The 20,702-nt window shown below is 41.2% G+C and overlaps 1 protein-coding gene across 4 annotated transcripts in view; it reads left to right on the forward strand.

The window, feature by feature from the left end:
• The window catches only part of ncam2 (neural cell adhesion molecule 2), a 349,407-nt gene that overhangs the window by 301,720 nt on the left and 26,985 nt on the right, over positions 1 to 20,702 (forward strand). For all 4 annotated transcript variants that reach the window (XM_074627437.1, XM_074627435.1, XM_074627434.1 and 1 more), the window contains exons 10-15: positions 2,542 to 2,729; positions 3,841 to 3,937; positions 5,451 to 5,624; positions 11,127 to 11,246; positions 12,147 to 12,268; positions 13,454 to 13,628. In XM_074627437.1, the coding sequence (XP_074483538.1) occupies positions 2,542 to 2,729; positions 3,841 to 3,937; positions 5,451 to 5,624; positions 11,127 to 11,246; positions 12,147 to 12,268; positions 13,454 to 13,628 (876 nt within the window). The remainder of the gene's footprint in view (positions 1 to 2,541; positions 2,730 to 3,840; positions 3,938 to 5,450; positions 5,625 to 11,126; positions 11,247 to 12,146; positions 12,269 to 13,453; positions 13,629 to 20,702) is intronic.

The raw sequence follows: 20,702 nt of genomic DNA on the forward strand, positions 1-20,702 counted from the left end.
ATGAATTCATAACCAGAGAATATTCAAGTTTTTTCCTCATAAATTAGTGAGTTTTTTCTCAGGAATTTCTGACTTTATAATCAGGGAATATTCTATTTTTTTCTCCTTAATAAGTGAGTTTTTTCTTGTGAATTTATGACTTTATAGTAAGAGAATATTCAAGTTTTTTCTCGTTAATTAGCAAGTTTTTTCTCATTAATGTATGACTTTATAACCAGATAATATTCCAAGTTAGGTTTTTTTCTCGTTAACTAGTGAGTTTTTTTTCCCGTAAAGTTAACAATTTATGCCCCCAAAAAAATAACTTTAAAAAAAAACAAACAAAAAAAACAATTTAATATCATCGAATATCCAAGTTTTATAATTTACTGAAGTGAATGTTTTAAATTAGATTAAAATCACAAAAATTGCATTAAACAAGTTCAACATTACAACATTGGTTTACAGCACAGGAAAGAAGATTTTGAGGTTGAGAGAGTAGATATAAGTGCAGTTGGAAAGCAGCTAGATGTGTAACATTGTCTGTGGGCAAAATGACTAAGACTGATTCCTGTTACTGATGGGGCCCTGGTGACCTGATATAACCCCACCAGCACCTGCACTCTCTGCATCCTTAATGTGAAAATGAAACCCATACGCACGTTTAAGCATTCAAATCAGCAACCTCGCTAGAAACACGTGCACCCCTGCAGTCTTGTTCGGAGTTCGAAAGTTCAGCCGTGCTTAGTTCTAATAATTCTTCTCACACTGAGGCTGTTTCTCTTTCTGAAGATCATTATATTATTATAAACAACTCACCCCCTCACCGCACACACAGCCTTCACAAGGGTTAATTAGCGAGAGGATATCATGCGTCGCCTTTCGTTTTTTCCCCCCGCTGACAGCTCCCCTACTTCCCGACGAGCGCGCCCATTCGTCAGTGCTGCTTGTTTAGGGGTTATTTGGGGCGGGCTATCCCCTGCCTAATGAGCTCTGAAGTAAAGATCTCCATTTTGGCCTCGGAATTATGAGGTTCATTATGAGAGCGGCTCTGTTGCCTGAACGAATAGATAAGTGCAGCATTTCCACCTTGAAGCTCAGAGGAACAACAAAGAGAGACAAACAAATATACTCCGAGGTAAAGAAAAAAGAAAGAATACTGCATCTCTGTTGTCATGTAGAAACCAATTTTCTCCTCCTCGGGCTGAGGTGACTTTTGGGTTCAAGGATTTTGCATAGTTGTTGAAAAATTGACATTTTGGGAAAAAGTTTAATGGCTTCCTCATGTAGAAGAAAACAAACCTCACATGGACTGTAGATGTGCACAAGACTGCACAGTAGGTAGGTAAAAAGACTGTTAAATTTGCCAGAAGAAAGTTTGAAATTCTTTGAGATTAAAGTCACAAATTAAATTTACGACAAAACAATAGGAGCCAAATCACCAAAAGACAATTTTATTTTCTCTGAAAGTTATGACTTTTCTTTATCAGAATATTCAAATTTGTTTTCTCCTAAATTTATGACTTTATAATCAGAGAATATTCAAGTTTTGTCTCTGTAAATTACTGAGTTTTTTCTTGTAAATGTATGACTTTATAATCAGAGAATATTCAAGTTTTGTATCGTGAATTAGTGAGTTTTGTTTCTCGTAAATTTATGACTTAATAATCAGAGAATATTCAAGTTTTCTTATCACTAATTCGTTTTTCTCGTAAATTTACCAATTTAATATAATAGAATATCCAAGTTTTTTTCTCATCAGTGAGTTTTTTCTGTAAATGTATGACTATAATCAGAGAAAATTCCTTGTTCTTTTCTTGTGAATTTATGACTTTATTATAAGAGAATGTTCAAGTTTTTTTCTCCTAAATTTATGAGTTTTTGAAGAACAAAACAAACCTCACATGCATGCACACGCAACCATGAAGCTGTCATCGCTGACGACTTGCTCTGCAGAAAGACTCTGAGTGTGGTGGCGGCGGCGGGGCTGAGCCAGCCGTTGCCACCGAACTAATGAACTCATTTACTAAGTCACTGCAGGCTGCGGGGGGATAACGCGTCCTCGGCTGTGACAGAGAGCCAGGCATCAATCTCTTTAATGGAATCCTGCAAGCGAGCATACAACAACCATAATGCCTCTCCGACTGAGCTGGGCTGACTGGGCCCAAAGAAACCCGCACGAGCCGCAATCGTCCATTACTGCCCTTTCTATTTGTCGGGGCAAATGAGCTTCTGTTTGCATCCTTTATTTTTATTCTTGGGGAGATGATGGTAACGCAGATACCCCCCCTTTCTGCATGCAGTGGCTTCAATTTCAGTTTTTGCAGAGGGAGCGTTAATGAAATGCTTCTTCGTCTCTCTCTCTTTGCAGGATAAGCCTCAGCAAGTCATTTTATGTCTTTGATCATGCAGCACAGCTTCACCTTTGATTTGTGTGTTTAATTGGCTGCCACAAATCCACAGCACACCAGCAATAACTCTTTTAGCAATTTGTGTCTTGTTTTAGCCGATTTACCATGCAAATGAGGCGTCGGAGATAACGTCTTTATGTTCTGTCGACAGATATACCGAAGTTCCTGACCAATCACACCATCTTCTACTCGTGGGAGGGGAACCCGGTGAACATCAGCTGCGACGTGATGTCCAACCCTCCGGCCACCATGCTGTGGAGGAGAGAGCGCTTCACCATCTCTGCGGAGGGAACCGCCAACACGCGGGTGCACAGTGCTAACGGCAAGTCTGTACTGGAGGTGGGTAAAAGTGTTTTACTAGCATGAGAAAGTTCACACACTGCAAAATTAGTCCTCATTTTTCTTGTGTTTTCCGACGAATGTCCAGCAACTTGTGTCAATTTCTGCTACAGTCTTTTCAAAATGAACTTCCGTCTTCACAGGAAACAACTTGGTTAGGTTTAGCCAACAAAACTACTTAGTTAGATTAAAGAAAAGATGTGGTTTGGGTTCAAATAACTCCTGAAACCTCTTAAAGCCTATAGGTTGATGGAAGGTGTGGTTCACCTAGACAGACATACCTAAAATAAATCAAGAATAGCTCTGCAACTACCAGGTCTATATGCGTGATCTTGGTCTCTATGGATAGGTAAGACCTCAGAGAATCCATCCATTGTGACTGTTACTATGCCTGAGTAAATTGTAATGAACCAAAGGAAAACATTTTTACCCTCGCCTAAAATGTTTTCTAGATTAGACAGTGGATAACACCATTATAGAAATTATGCCATGCACAGAGATGCAAAAAAGTTGTAGTTTTGTTGCCTAAACCTAAAAAAGTTGTAGTTTTGTTGTGTAAACTTAAAGAAGTTGTAGTTTTGTTACCTAAACCTAAAGAAGTTTTAGTTTTGTTGCCTAAACCTAAAGAAGTTTTAGTTTTGTTGCCTAAACCTAAAGAAGCCTTTGTGTTTGTGTTCAGAACGTGACATTTCATTCAGTTCTACAACATGTTAGAACGTGTTACTTTTAAGTTTCACTTAGTACTGACAGCTGTTGTTGCCTGTTGGGCTGCAGTTTGCCATGTTATGATTTGAGCATATTGTTTTATGCTAAATGCAGTACCTGTGAGGGTTTATGGACAATATCTGTCATTGTTTTGTGTTGTTAAATGATTTCCAATAATAAATATATACATACATTTGCATAAAGCAGCATATTTGTTCACTCCCATGTTGATAAGAGTATTAAATACTTGACAAATCTCCCTTTAAGGTACATTTTGAAGCATCAGAGAGGAACTCCATTCCTCTACATTGTACAACAGATATCTCAAAACCTGGACATTTAAAACTGTTTGCATGGCTAGAAACAGTATCCATGGAGATATATAAGACTCTTTTCCCGCTTCTAGGTGACTCCGATGTCCGACAGGGACTTTGGCCGCTACAACTGCACAGCCAGGAACAACATCGGCGTTCGATACCAGGAGTTCATTCTGGCCCAGGCAGGTGAGTGTATCCTCTATACCTGATCTAACGAGACATTATTCCTGTTGAACCACTGCTCTCTCTCTCAGTAACCGTCCAACCACGCTGTAACCCTCTACCTCTCTACTAGTGGTAATAGCTTTATTTGCAATTCTCAGCGAGATAAATTCCACGACAACTCCCAACCCCCCGAGCCTAATCTCAAATAGTGCCAGCTGATTTACCATACCCCTCGCTATTTACTGAAGTACTCCCTAATTTACGGTAGCGCCGGCTAATACACAACAGTGCAGTCCAATTATCTTTAGTGCAGATTGAATTGCTCTGGCTGAGGAGAAAAGTAGTGAGCAAAAAAGCTGACCTAATATGTAGTCTTGGAGGAAACAATGTGTTTTTGGAAGTTGTTCTGACACTTAACAATGGTGCAGGAACACACACACTCATGTAGTTGTAAAAGTTTGAGTCAGCAGTAGAGACTCGGAGGATCTCCGACTGAAAGCTGAGAGGACTCTTCAAAGCGAAACTTTAAACCGCTAGATAATGAGACGCACACTAAAAAAAAAAGAGTGTTTATGTTGGTTTGCGACTAAAACAAGTCCTAAAACTAATGAAAGATGCAGCTGAGTCACTTCCAGATGAAGTAAATTGTTTTAAATTGCTCTCAAGGCTCACAGTTATTGTGGCAATGATTTCTATATTTAGTTTGATTTGGGGGATGACGGTGATGTAATAGGTAGAAGGAGCCGTCTGCAGCATTAAGAGCACCTTCGTCTTCAGTTAGAAAATGCATTTATTGTTCTTATTGTGCAAATGTCGATGCATATGTACGGTTTGAAGCGTTTTATTTCTCTCAAAGTAGCAAAATATTTCAATTAGGACTGTCAAAGTTAACGCGATAATAGCGTATTTACGCAAATTCATTTGAACACTACTAATTTCTTTAAGGCGTTAAAGTCAATCAATCTTTCGGATGTTGTAGCGGGCTCAGTTTTAAAGCTGGAGTGAAGATACTGGTATCATATGAAACTAGAAAACATAATGAAGCCATCGGTACCAACCATGTCACACTAGCTTGACGTGAAAGAGTTTAAATAATGCTCCAAACTTATGCTTAATTTTGGCGAGGAAAAAACAGTCATGGCCATTTTCAAAGGGTTCCCTTGACCTATGACCTCAAGATATGTTAATAAAAATGGATTCTATGGGTACCCACGAGTCTCCCCTTTACAGACATGCCCACTTTATGATAATAAATGACAATTTTTATGCTAAATGCAGTACCTGTGAGGGTTTCTGGACAATATTTGTCATTGTTTTTTTTTGTTAATTGATTTCTAATAATAAATATAAACATATATTTGCGTAAAGCAGCATATTTGTTCACTCCCATGTTGATAAGAATATTAAATACTTGACAAATCTCCCTTTAAGGTACATTTTGAACAGATAAGAAATTAATTTGAATCGAATGACAGCCCTAATTTCAAAACTAATATTTGAAATAATTCAAATTTCCATTATTTTCTCTTTTCAGATGTACCATCAAATCCATACTCGGTGCGTCTCTCGGCCGTGTCCCAGCGCCTGGCGACCGTCACCTTCATGAAGCCCGACTCGCACGGAGGCGTCCCCATCAGCTACTACCTGGTCCAGTACAAGGAGGTCGGCACGCAGGACTGGAGGGACGTCAAGTCACACAGCATCCAGAGTGAGTGGGAGTCATATTTGAATAAGCTTAACAGTGAAAGGTCTTCGCACCTTCACACCAGATAATTACTGTAATATGTGCTCAAAATGTAAGGACGATTAGTGTGCCGTCGAGGTGGACCTCGTTATGCACGAGGCGTCTATTTCCGTCTCTGGCAGGTTGTCAGATCAATAAGGGAGCTTTCACATGCTCGGCTCATTTCATGGACAGAGCGGTTTGTTAACAGTGTATATGAGGGGCGATCAGTACCAGTGATCCACATATTTAATTACACGCTTTCTAGAACAAAAACTTGCATTATTATGTCAAAAATAGGCCACTGGAAGACATGTCAGAGACGTTGTGAGGTTTTTACAATCCACTGATCAAAGTCATTTTCTCAGCTGATGGTAAAGGGTCATACCAGACATTATGCACAACCCAATATCACGCCAAGATCCACCAGTAGATAGAGTGTGTTGGATAGGCAATAGGTTTAGGAAAAACGTCATGGTTGGCCTTAAAATAAGTACGTAAAATACGTAAGGAAACAACGTAACAAAAGTACTGAAAACACGTCACAAATCTCACTAAAAAATGTGACAACAAACATCGATCTTCCAGTTGAAAGTCCTGTGTTTGTTGGACCCATCCACCCTCCATAAGCAGTCTTTCTCACTTTTTATTCCACGTCACTACCTCTGAGCGTAGCATATTTACGCAGATGCATTTGTATCGCAGTCAGTACAGACTACATGGCGTACAAACGACACGCCAAAAGCAAGAACGGCGTTCTTATTGCACGCTTTTCCCTTGTGCATTATCATGTCCTCCTACATTACTACTGTTGAGCCACTGATTTCCATTCGTTTTTGTATGGCATACAAATCAAATGTCAGACTCTTGACACTTGCTTGAGTAGTGCATTTTTGTCCAAGTTACAATATTGTTGACAGGGACTTTACAAATCAATCTGTGTGTAAATTTCAGGGCTGTCAATCGATTAAAATGTTTAATCGCAAATAATCTCATGACTGTCCATAGTAAATCGCAAATTAATCGCAAATAAATCTTTGTTATTGTTTCTGGCGCATGCTCATTACACAAAGCAACAATGGGCGTGCACGAAATGAGGAGAGGACGTCATTGTTTCCTAAACGCTCCGTTTTACACGTCCACCCGGATACTTAGAAGGCGTTTTCAAAAATATAAGTTTGCGGGTGGACAAGAGGCCAAAACGTTGTTAAAAGTATCTGTATACGTGTAGACAGGGCCTGAAAACATGTGGAATTGAGTGGAAACCAATGGCTGCCTGACAAAAGTAGGAAAGAATCTAAAATATTAAATTCCACCCCTATGCTCGGCCAATGGTAAATGTATGGAAAATTGTTTTTGCATGGCAGCAGTTCAAGAAATAGATGTTCAATCCTTTTGCATTTATAAATGAGTGTTTTTATTTTTGTTGCATGAATTGAGTTTAGCACTGTTGCCTCACAGCAAGAGGGTCGCAGGTTTAATCCAGCTTTGGGCCCTTCTGTGTGGAGTTTGCATGTTCTCCCCGTGTTAGCGTGGGTTTACTCCGGGTGCTCAGGTGTTCTCCCACAGTCCAAAGACATGCAAGTTAGGTTAATTGACTCTAAATGTCCCGTAGGTGTGAATGTGAGCGTGAATGGTTGTCTGTCTCTATGTGTCAGCCCTGTGATAGTCTGGCGAACGGTGGTTACAGATAATAGATGGATGGAATTAAAATTCTCCCATTCACATAATAAATGATGAGTTTAATGACCCTTCAGCGTTCAGAGTCTGTCTTAAACCAATTCTACATAGTCACCAAAGGGAAATAAAACTACTTCACTTTTGAGAAATATCTATAAGTTTGTCACACAATTGGAAACTTCATCCCGTCAGGCATCTTACCAGTGCCTGTTAACCATCACCGCACATCAAAACGACACCAATCCCACACGAGTAGAAGCCGTATCACATGATCTGCCATGCGATCCTTCAAAGCCCTTAGCCCTGAGATGTTGTCGGGCTCTTGACGCACCTCAAACACCTCGTGGGGGAGAGCGCCAGAAAACCCGGCTGAGCCGAAAGAGCACGCGCCTCCTCTTCGTATGCTTTACGACTCCAAATTGATTTCTGAGCCTGCTGGTGGAAAGTACACCATGAGGTGAAGGAAGGATGGATGGCTGGAAAAGTGGAAGCCAGGGGACTAATGGGCGGGTGAGAAGCAGGTCTGACAAACCTGAAGGGCTTATCACTAATATCCCTCATTTCAGAGTCAATTACAATATGTAGGCGAGGCGAATACTAAACCGCAGGTAGCACTTTAGCAGTAAAGGGAGGAGCGAAACTGGATAAATTACCTGTTAAGTTAGATATATTATTCAAGGCTATTAATAAAATATTAAAATTGCGACTAATTACAAACCAGTAAGTGGCGTCATATAATCATAGACGCCACTTCAGATCTCCTCAGCAGCTCACAATGAACTCTTCAATATAATGAGATGCCTGGACTCGTTTCATTTCAATGCTTTTGCCCAAATTGAAATGTCTGCTTATAGCCTGGAAAGTAACCCAGCACCGCTGCAAATTGCAGAATTTGTTTTCAGTTCCAGGACTAAAGAAGTGCAAAAGCACCTATTACCATTCAAGTATTTAATTTGTGCACACTGACAAAAACAACAAGTTTCACTCAAGCTCATTACGCTGCCGACTCTGAATAGTGAAGGTGATGCGCATAGACTCTAGTGACTGTAGGATTTAAATAGGGATCTGTAATGTGCTCTGATAATGAGATTTTCTTCAATAATTAATACAGTATGAATGCAACAGATTAGGCTGTTTTACTGTTGGTACAATTCGAATAGTACATAAAGATAATCTTCTGTGAATATATATCGTCTATTAGAACTTATTGTTTAATATTGCCGTACATTAGGTGAGCGTCTTTCTCATTTGCTACCAATTACACTAAATGGAGTGTTTACATTGCAAATGCTATCTTGCATTTACATACTAATAATCTACTCATACTGTTTATTATTAGTCTTTTACTGGAGCACTGCAGCTCCTCTGTCTGAGTTATATTTTAGGAATACAGCTAAAGTGTCTAAACTGAGAGACAAATGAACGCATAACAAATGATCTTTCATTACATAAATATATATATTTTCCTCCAAAGTAGAATAAATACCATAAAAAATGCGTTGTTTTCTTTAAAAAATAAAGGTAATAGGTCTGGTTGGAGAGACATTTAGCATAGCTTTGAAACTCAGAAAATGGTCAAAAGTAGGGTTCTCCCGAATACCATTTTTGGGGCTTCAAAGCTTCATTGAGGAATATTCGAGGAAGCTGTCATACTTTCCTCAATCTAGCAATCATTATTTACTTATATTGTATAGGGATGGGGCTGCACGGTCTCACAGCAAGAGGGTCGCAGGTTCAAACCCCGCTTGGGGCCCTTCTGTGTGGAGTTTGCATGTTCTCCCCATGTTAGTGTGGGTTTTCTCCGGGTGCTCCGGTTTCCCCCCACAGTCCAAAGACATGCAGATTAGATTAATTGTGGACTCTAAATGTCCCGTAGGTGAATGGTTGTGTGTCTCTATGTGTCAGCCCTGTGATAGTCTGGAGACCTGTCCAGGGTGTAACAATGTCAGCTGGGATCAGCTCCAGCCCCAGCCCCCGCGACCCTGAATAAGATAAGCGGTTACAGATAATGGATGGATGGATGTATAGGGATGTCACGGTGAGGCGTTTGCCTCATTATCATCACATCACAATATCGCCTAATAGGTGCTTTTGCTTTTCGCTTTGACGCCAAATCCTCCGCCATCGTCTTGTCTGTCAACTCTCTCTCGTCCCGTGCGTGTGAAATCTGACTCCTGCTACTCGATACTCTGACTGAACGCCAAAATGAACTAAATGTGTTTCATTGCTATAAAAATAAGCGAAACGATGGTGGGAGCGGTGGGCAAGTAATGCACACCGGTAACACCGACTACCGTGACAAGCCTAATATTTACTTTACTTTGCTATGATTATCTAATGAGAGATGAGGACAAAAATTGGACTTTCAAGGATTTTCCTTTCTATTGAAACGAAACGAAATAATACTCAATACAATAGTCAGTATATCCAACTATTTTTAAGTGTACTGTTGCCATTGCAACCGGTGTAGCAAGCTGACTTCTGTATAAACTAAACCGACTTGCGGCAAGTCGCGGACTCACTGAGGTGAGGTTTTACAGTAGCGACTAAAACAAGCAGTGGAGTAGTAACGTTGCAAAGCGAGAGCCACAGTAATTGAGTCAAATTAGCTAGCCAACTAGCGGACCGCTGGCTTCCTACCTAGCTTGCTAAGTCCGCCATGCTTTAATGCTACACTGGTTACAGAAAATGAGCCAAACTATTGGCCTCAACACACCAAACTGCCGGTTGGCCGTCGGACGGTTTGTGGCCATCTGTGAGCATCTGTCGGCCTAGTTTTGGTGGTGTGTCCCACAACGGCGGCTCTAGTCTGCCCGAGTCGGAGGTTTTTCAGACGATTCAGCATGTTGAATTGGTGGCGGAGCCCGTCGGGGAACTTAAGTCAAAAGTATGTGGACACTCGAACATTACATTCATATGTGATTGTTGAACCTCTCTATCTAAAACCATTAGTTTTAAAGGTCCCATATTGTGCTCATTTTCAGGTTCATACTCGTATTTTGTGTTTCTACTAGAACATGTTTACATGCTGTAATGTTCAAAGAAAACTTTATTTTCCTCATACTGTCCGCCTGAATATGCCTGTATTTACTCTCTGTCTGAAACGCTCCGTTTTAGTGCATTTTGACAGAATTGCAACAGAATTACAACAGAATTGCGTTGCTAGTCAACAGTTTGGGTCCATGTGTACTTCCTGTCAGCTGATGACATTCACATACACTGCAACCAGCAATGAACTGGGACACATTTAGAAAGTTTACGTTTAAAATTGTGTCAAGGGTTTAAATATTGTAGATTCGTGACATCACGAATGGGCAGAAATCCTGACAGCTTGTTTCAAATGCAGAGTTTCTGAATACGGGCTGTGTGTATTTCTCTGTGGATTGAGTGTTTCGATACTTTCACAGTATTTATATAGGACTTAAACCTATAATAAAAAAACATGAAAATCTCACTTTTTTATAATATGGGACCTTTAAGGTGTCAGTATCCTCCAACAGAAGTGCTTGTTGAATGGCCAAACAACGTCCTTAAGGTGTTGGATGGGTTTGAGGTCAAGCCAGTCAAGCTCATCCACACCAAACTGGGAAAAAACATTTCTTTATAGACCTGCACGTTGAGGGCATTACCATGTGGAACCGTGGAGGTGTGCTACTTCTCACAAACTGCAGTGATAGTACGTCAGCTGCAGCTCTTCATCTAACCAGCGCATTATTTACTTTATTAATGATCCTCTCTGCTATCTACATGATTGATGGCCGCCACATATTTCCAGGTGACATGAACTCTGGTCCTGTCTCTCTCCAGCGACGGTGGTGCTGACGGGGCTGGAGCCCAACACAACGTACGAGGTCCGAGTGGCAGCTGTCAACGGGAAGGGTCAGGGAGAGTGTAGCCACACGGAGACCTTCCAGACCATACCCATCCGTAAGTCGCCATCCACCGTGCATCTGTTCCCCCCCACACACGCAGCTCGCTTCCTGACACGTCCTTCAAAATAAGAGCTTCTAACAGCCACTTGCATATGAATCCAGTCACTTTAATTCATAACTACGATGGCTTCATAGCAGTTAGGCTGGGTTAATTGTTAATTATTGGCACATCTTAGCATTTCATAAATATGCAAACGCCAATGTTCAAAAATGTCATGTTTTATGAAATGGGAGATAAAACTGCTATGAAAATTAACTTGGATTAATATGAGAAAGATACTTGCTGCAAAATATATTCAAAGCATCAGCACCTTGCAGTGAAATGAGTCCTATTTGCCGTCTTATGAGACTCCGGCGTGCTTATATATTTGAAATAGTTACAACCTCCTCATTTTTCAGTGATATGAATCCAGATTATTGGGGCTTGGAATAGATCCTGTCAAATTTGTGTCTCGGTGTAAAAGTGCTGCATTAAAATTATATACTGCGGGGGTTTTATGATAAGCATTTTATTTATTCTGGCATTCCGGCACAGCAGGATTGTAGTAAATCCTGGCGAGGCCATAGAAAAAAATATTTCCCACCATTAATATTATACAGCTACTGAGAATGAATGTTAGAAAGAAGACCCAATTAGTAAAATACAGTGAATAATAAGAACCTCCAGTCAACATTAGTTATAGCCAGGCAGCGGGAGTTGCCTCGTAATATGAATTTAATTCAGCTTTAAAGCTTCTCTCTCCTTGTACTGCATCCTTATCTCATATCTCACACTGCCACCTGCTCCCCTCCTTGGGAATGCACACACACACACACACGCACACACACAGAATAAACACACAAAGACGTATTGTTTTGCATCTCAGCTGAAGCCTCCTCCTGGTGTCTCCCTCAGGAGAGCCAAGTCCGCCGGCGGTTCACGGGCAGCGAGGAATGGGCAAGGCCTACCGGCTGGGGCTGGTCAAGCAGGACGACGGAGGGATGCCCATCGTGGAGTATATAGTCAAGTACAAGACTGTGAGTAATTTACTGTTAAACATGGCGACTACAATCAGGTCTCTGAATCTACCTTTAATCCAGTCGAGATAACTCCCAGTTTGAGTCGAGATGTTATTTTGTAGACTTCCATGAGAATATTTACATCAACAGATTGATAATCCTGTTGAAGCTGTCTCATGATTTTCACATTGCTGAGCATATAAGGCCTCTGAGAGTGCGTTTTCCTCCCAGAGGAGTGCGCGTGTCTCACTGGCTCGGTAGCGTCCCGACAACTGAGTTGAGCGGGTGCGTTGGTGGCAAAATGAATAATGTTCTGCTTGAGAATCTCTATTTTTCTATCCTTGCGTCACTTACAATTCATGTTTAAAAAGAGTGCGCACATAAGCTCTCCAAGTTCACTCATCCATTTAAGTAGCTCATTTTTGTGTGTGTAAAATAGCAAAAAAAAAGCAGCTTAAACTCGCAAGATAAGGCTGCAGAATAGATGGCACTCGTACAAAAACTCTCCACAGGACTAAGTGGATTTGTCCAAATCTCCTATCTCCTCAATGTGTCCAAGCAGGCGTTTCTCCATCTCATTGAGATTTAAAACAATACAGATGGAAACGTGCGTTGGAAAAGAGGGTCAGCGAGGCTCTTTGAGGGCCAGCGCTTCACACCCAAGTGATCACACAACCTTGTCTGGCATCAGGAAGTGCTTCATCATGGAGGCGCACGCATAAAGGATGGAGATTAGACTTGAATATGCACACACAGACCCATCATAGTCACCTGACAATCCAGACAAATGTTAAATACATTCACGCCCTGGACCTTGACGCCCGTTTCTGCACAGTTGTCCGTCCTGGTGCCAAGAATGGTAAGCGCACAGCACATCTGGCACGTGTGCAGCTCTAGGCCAGTTTTTCAATCCTTTTGTTTGCAATCGGTGTCACGGCGAAGAATGATATAAGGAAGAGGGAGAAAGAGATACTAGTGTGATGAAAAAGATTACCTTTTCTTTTAACCTATGCATCTGTGTGGGCGGTTCACAACTTCAACTCCTCTCCGAATCCCCAGATTAAAAACACAAAGGGTAAACTGCAAATAGAACAACACTTCCTCTGCTCTCCTTTGACGCTTGCCGACAAAAATGAAATGTCGAGCATTGATTAAAGTTGTAATTTATTCACATTTCTCTCCTCTATCCTCCCCTTTTCTCAGGATAAAGAGGAGCAGTGGATGACCAAGCTCGTCCCCGGAGCGAATGATTTCGCGATGCTGCAGCCGCTGCAGTGGAACACGAGATATGAAGTGGAAATCACAGCGCGCAACGTCAAGGGCCTGTCGGAGCCCACCTTCTATCAGTTCTTCATGCCACAGAAACCTGACATTACAGGTAAGAGCATGATAAAAGCAAACTTTGTGTTGTAATTTGCCTTTTTTAATATACCCACTTTCCTTTTACTTGCCTACTTCTGGCTGGTATTGAATGCCTCTTGAAAGCCCCCAGAGAACATATCTGAACTTGTTGTGTTAAGCGGTGTGTTACTCTTCGTGCCGATGGAATAAAGAGCGATAGCATTCGGCGATAACAAAAGCAAGAGAGCAAGATGTGCCAGTCGAGATAAAGCGAGCCTCGGAGCGCAGCAGGCCTCATTGCCGCGTTGCTTTCCGGACAAATGAGGCTGAAATCGATGCCGGTGCCTCTCCTGCAATGGATTTCTCCCCTGTATGACTGTCGAACGGCGTTTAAATCTGACAGACCAGAGGGAAGCGCTCGTTTTGTAGTGTTGCATTGGAAAGCTGCACATTTGTCTGCTGCAAAACCTCATTTTAGTCGCACTAAAATCCTCTGTTTGACATTGCATCATCTACATTTGGCCAGTTATCTGGAGGATTAAGACAAAGTGAACAAACCTACTCACTGTCTGAAAGCACCAAAAATAGCAACACAGGCTGAGCTATTCTAACTTTTAACTTGTATCCTTCATTTCCCATAATGCAACTCAGTAGTGTCTTTTCATCAGTTGTTTTTTCAAACTTTAGAAAGCTTCCCCAGGAGCCACAGAGGACATCATACAGTTACATTAACATTTTTTACAGGCTCAGCGGTACTTGTGACAAGTAAACTGAACTTCATGTGTAAAATCAGTGAAATGTTCATTTAAAATTGCTTTAGAACATGTTTGCACCATAGACTGTATCCAAGAAGTGGACGTAGTCACCATGACGTCACCCATTGTTTTGTGGACTGCTGCTTTGAAGCCTCGAGTTTGGTATTTTGGCTGGTGCCATCTTGGTTTTTGGCTGTCACAATCTTCGATTTTGGTCGTCACCATCTTGGTTTTGGTCGTAACCATCTTGGTTTTTGGTCGTAACCAAATCTTGGTTTTTGGTCATCCGCCCATTCAGAGCATGTGCCCGTTCAGAACCGATAGCATTGCCCCCGGCATTACAGCATTGTCGGGGTGCGTGACAGTTCGCAACACGTGCCTGCTTCTGTGCAGAGCGCTGTTCACTTGTTTATTCAAAGTTTATTAATATTGAATGTGTTGCGTGTCCAAATTGCACCAAATTCGACATTGCACGTCCTTGGGTCCCCAGCAATACACCCGCCAAGTGTGAAATAGATCGGATGAGCGGTTCTTGTGATGTGCGAAGGACACACAGACAGACAGACTGAGATTCCTCGCTTTTATTTGGTTTGTTTATTGGTCGGACCGAGCAAGACCTCGGTCCTCGGACATTTTATAGACTTTAACGATTACGTGATTCATTTAGAAATTCATCCGTAGTTGCATATAATCTTGTGGTTGATCCATGTTGCATTTTCACCACAATTACTTGGAAGCGGACCAAGACGTTCTCAGTGTTGTGTCCACACTAGGGATTCATTCATTGCTGTTCAAATAAACAGCACAAATGTTGCAATCACACCAGGGTTCCCTTCAAATAAACCCAACAGACCACGAGTGGAAACACCCTCAGGCTGTCTTTTTCTTCTTTAAAACATCATTCTCTTCTCTCATCTTTAAAATGCGCTCCATCCTGCACCACAATGCATTGCAGAAAGAACGCTCCGGCATGGCTAGACGAGCTCATTTCTCATTTGAAAGACGAAAACGGTCATATAAGCCGGCACACAAACACGGACGTCTCTTTCAGCTCTCGCTCTGCGTCGTCCTTATGTTGAGGTTATGCCTCATGAGAAGAGTGTGTTTGTTGAGCCTTGTGCTTAATGTTCCAGAAAAACAAAATGCCTGGATGTGCAGGAAGCTTCTCATTTGCAAGTCCTCTCCAGGCCATTTGGGGTAACATGCATATACGTGTGTGCAGGAATGCAAACAGAGGCTTTGAAGCATGCAGCATGCAACACACACATGGTTAAAGACATGCATGTATTGTTGAAAGTGCTCTTCCCCCTGCAGCCATTCACATGTGAAAAAACAAAACAAAGGAGGGCTGTCTCCTCTCTGAGCCCGTTCCCACATCCATTTGTGCTGTTTTAGATCGAGCAAATGTTTGCCTCTGTCATTACTGCACTGGCTAAATGGCCTATGAGAGTGTGCCGCTTTTCAAACAGAAAACAAGAGCAGGGAAACGGCGAGCTTAAGGCGGGTCACTTCGATTGGCTGTCCTCTCTTGTTAGCGAACAGCGGTGCATCGCGGGAAAGAGAGAGGGGGGGGGGGACGAGAGAGAAAACGCTTTTTCCTTTAATGTGTTTGTTTGAAGAGGAGGAACACCGGCGAGCTTTCCTGCCATGAAGGCAGTAAAGGAGTACAGTCGACGGAGGGAGTGGGAATCAGTCGGAGCAGGATTTTCAGAATCGCTCAAACTCAGTCAGTTTTTCCTCGCCAAAATTTAGTCCAAGTTTGGAGCGTTATTTAGCCTCTTTTTCAACAAGCTAGTATGACATGGTTGGTACCAATGGATTCCTTAGGTTTTATCATTTCATATGATACCAGTATCTTCACTCTAGCTTTAAAACTGAGCCCGCTACAATCTAAAAATTGCAAATTGCCTTAAAGAAATTAGTGGCGTTAAAACAAATTTGAGCCAACGCGTTATCGCTTTTCTATCTCACACGGGGACTCCAAATTCAGCAACCAATTTACACTTTAATAGTGGCAGTTTACCTCATTTTCATTAAGCAATCAGTCTCAGCCCAAACGACGTCCATTTATTTCCATAATCTTGGAAAGTCGTGCAGGTCAAACCGGAAAAAAAATATCTCACATTATCTGCTCCGCTGAATCAAATTGGATATTGAGGAAGTCTGGTCAGCTCAATCTACGATATTAAAAGTGAAATATCTGCCAATCCCAATCGTGGACTGTCTTTCCAATTCAACGCCTCCCTTTTCTTTACTCTCTCGTATAAACACACTCACATACACAGTTAATAAAAGAAACATCTCACAGAGAATATGTTCACACTATATAGGTGCCTCCTATCTTTCACCAACCAATTTCTCTCTTCTATTCTCTCTCGATGTATTATGCATTTGCAGGGTATTGAATTGGCACTTTTCTTTTTTCTCCGTCCTATTCTAGTTCGTAACAGGCTGCATAACCTTCCTCCCCTCCTGCTCGCACTGAATCCTTTAAGAAAAATGCCATTGATTGCAACGCTGCCCTTGGTTCCTTTTCAATTTGCTCTTCTTCGATTAAGCCTTTTTTTTTGTCAAATAAAAGTTTTCTTTTCACGTCCTAAATCACTGCACTGTCCTTCTGCCCTCCCCAGTTACAACATTGTGTCCCTAACGCCAGATTTTTTGCCTTGTCAACCTTCTTTGCATCGCGCTGATTTGTTGATGAAGAGGCTTTTTGTCTTCCAACATTGTTGCCATGACATAATTATGGCCTGACAGGAGCGGACTTTACCATTAAGAAACGTTGGCAACTGCCCTAATAGCTATTAAAACTGATGGCCATAACATAAACCTATCATATTGTTCGATTATCAAGGAAGCTCTGGTGTTTTTATGTTGAGAAATATTGAGGAAGTCATAAAAAGAAAACCTTGAAAGTGGAGAGAAAATGTGCTTTGGCTCTCCAATGGGAATGACAGAGCTCAAAAACTATTGTGTATTGGGATACTGGGGGGTTTGAACTGGGAATGACAACAGGTGAATTTATAGTATTCTACAACTGGGTAGTTAAATAATCCATCATATTGTATCAATTGTATGTTTTGTATTTAAAATTTTAATCTGCAAATATAGTGGAGTAAAAATATGAAGTAGCATAAACTGTTACTGAAGCAGAGGAAAAACTAGGTAAATGATTGTATCCATGGCAACTACCAGTTTTTTTGGCCGTCACCATCTTGGATTTTGGCCGTCGCCAGCTTGGTTTTTTTGAAGTCGCTATCTTGGTTTTTGGCTCACGCCATCTTGATTTTTGACCGTTGCCATCTTGGTTTTTGGTCTTCACCATCGTGGTATCGGGTCGTCACCATCTTGGTTTTTGGTCGACACCATCTTGGTCTTTGGTCGTTGTCATCTTGGCTTTTGACCGTCGCCATCTTGGTTTTTGGCCGTCACCATCTTGGTTTTGGTCGTCGCCATCTTGGTTTTTGGTCGTCGCCATCTTGGTGTTTGATCGTCACCATCTTGGTTTTGGGTGGTCGCCATCTTGGTTTTTGACTGTTGCCATCTTGATTTTTTGGCCATCACCATCTTGGTTTTGGTTTAACCTCACTGTCACACAGCCCTATCTGACGGGGAACAGAAGCAGGTATATCGCTCTTTTCAAAGCCTCTTTTCTCCAGTCACAAAAACAGTAATTTTACCTCAAAGAGCACTGGAGTATACATACAACGCCACTTCAAAAATCCTACCTAACCCTTTCAGTTATTTTCTAACTTAACACAGCTAACATTGACTGTTCACATTACTCACATCCTTATTGATTAGCTTACTTTGGCAACCGACATCACTGCTTTTTGCTAACAGCTGATTGGGCATTTCATTTGAAAAACCCTGAAAAGAACGCAGTTGGAGTCGACCACTGACAATACCAACATTCATAATAAGAGAAAAGGTAACACTAATGCACAACGGAGACTCTGATACAGTATGGCATTGCTTGTGTTTAGCTTTGTTGTGGCTGCTGTATATTTCTTGGCTCCTTCCTCTCCTTCCAGTCAAGCGCAGTGATTTAAACCGGCATCATAGATTTTGTTTGAGGAGCGCTGCAATAATCTCATCAAAGCACTTGAAGGAATATTCTGAAAGGGCCTCTCCTCTCCCGTGAGCTCCAGTGAAACTTTTCCTGGAAGTGATGCCAGCAAATCAAAATGGGAAATGAGTTCTTTTATCGCTGTCCATTACAATTCCCTCGTAATTTTTTTAGAATGAAAGTCATTATTTTTAAAGCAGTGTAAAAATATGCATGACAGTCACCTCTGTTGTTCAATCATTTACTGTATAAAGAGGCTGCTCATCCACTAGCAGGCTATCAGAGGTTAAACCTTTTGATTTTATTATTATGATACTGAATAATTTGATGGATTTCCCAGTAGCTTCTGCTGAATGAATTATCTGCAACCTGAGGCACTCAGGTGCATTCAGATCAAATATTCGCAGATTCAGAAAGGCAAATATATTTTGAGGTTAAAAATACAATAAAGCATCAGCTAAATTATGTTTGCTGAGTCCAGTAAACAGTCTTTGAAGTCTTTGCTCTTTATGAATCAGTGTTATTCCAGATGAAACAGCATTTGCTTTGTTGAATATAATCAGTTGAAGTACCACTGGTGCTCTGAAACTGGCACACCACAAACAACGGCACCTGATGCTCAAGTGTAACTGAAAATATTCTCAGATTGAAGCTGAAGATATGGACTGATTTGACATCATTTTAATCCTACATTTGTTTGATTTATGTAAAGCACTCTATAGTCAATACAGATGATATAACTTACCAGAGTAAAGGCAACAGTACTTTAACAATGTGATACGGGATCAGTGGTGATGTTTACATGTTTACTCACTCATTTATTCATTGAACAGAGGATTGTGTTTCCGAGGGAGCGTATTTAACACCAGACAGTATCATCGTCAACTATGTAAATATTTTATTACAAGCACGACAAGCAGGCTGAGGACTTCCTGCTTAGATGGAAAGAGAGCAGGAACGATGGCACAGTTCTGAAACCTACAGCATTTTTGTGTTTTTATACAATCCTGAGCTTCAGTCAGTTGTTAAGGCCTTATACTTTATATACTAGTAACTAGTGGCAATACTGAGTAGTATTAATATACCCAATAACTCAGTATTTATGTCATTAACCCTCTCAAAATCACCCATTTCGCATGTTATCAGTCGATTGAATGGGCGTTATTGGTGGTTATCACTATCATTCTAATGGTCAGGCGAGCCAAACTGCACCTACCACGGTGTGAAAGTGAAAGTGAAACTTAATGTTGTGAATTGTAACAAACAACAACTTTAGATTTAGGCAACAAAACTACCTGGTTAGGTTGAGGAAAATATCATGGTTTGGGTTGCAAATAAGTACATAACAAAAGTACGACAAAATAACGTTGATTTCTGGTTTCACGCGGGACTCGAACAGCGGTCTTTCGAGTGAAAGACCTGTGTTTGTTGCCTTTAGATTTTAGCAACAAAACTACCTGGTTAGGTTTAGGAAAAGATTGTGGTTTGGGTTGAAATAAGTACATAACAAAAGTACGGCATAATAACATAATGTTGGTTTCACACGGGACACAAACTGTGGTTTCCCGGGTAAAAGTCCTGTGTTTGTTTGATCCACCCCATGCGGACTTTGTCACTCTTTATACAACGGCACCTGCCTTGCTCCTTTGCTCCCGTCATAATTACTACGGCCACTATTGGTCAGCTTTGTCTTGTATTCATATCGGTGATCAATCATGTGAATAGATGATAACGGCCTTCTGAACCTACTAGTAGGTGTAGCAGGCCCCTTCTAACCCGTATTTATGAGGCTGATAACCACTGATAACGCCCAGTCAATCGTCTGATAACATTCGAAGCAGCTGCAAAACAACAATTTGTGGTTTTACCGTGGGTTAAATGCTGGACTATTTCTTGACTGGAACCAGCAGAGATTCCAGAAGGTTACTGGTCTCGGCCAAGAAATAGTCTGGCCCATAACCCCCATAAAATGAAATTTTGTTTGTACGGATTAAACAAACAAGGTATAGTGTGTTAATTGAGCTTTGGACTAAGCCAGGGAAGCTGTTTTCCCCTGTTTCCAGGCTGTCGGCTAAGGTAAGCTAACCAGCTGGTGGCACCACCAATACCAAGAGTGGTATTGATCTTCTCATCTAACTCTCTGCAAAAAAACAAATAAAAGATTAAAATGATAAGATAAGATAAGATCAAATTTCACAAAATGTCAAACTATTGCTGTAATGCAAATCAGTCATACGGCTACTAGCAGGTGTAGCAGGCCCATTCAATCGGCTGATAACATTTGAAG

Source organism: Sebastes fasciatus, chromosome 24 (assembly GCF_043250625.1).
Source record: "Sebastes fasciatus isolate fSebFas1 chromosome 24, fSebFas1.pri, whole genome shotgun sequence".
NCBI classification, from domain to species: Eukaryota; Metazoa; Chordata; class Actinopteri; order Perciformes; family Sebastidae; genus Sebastes; species Sebastes fasciatus.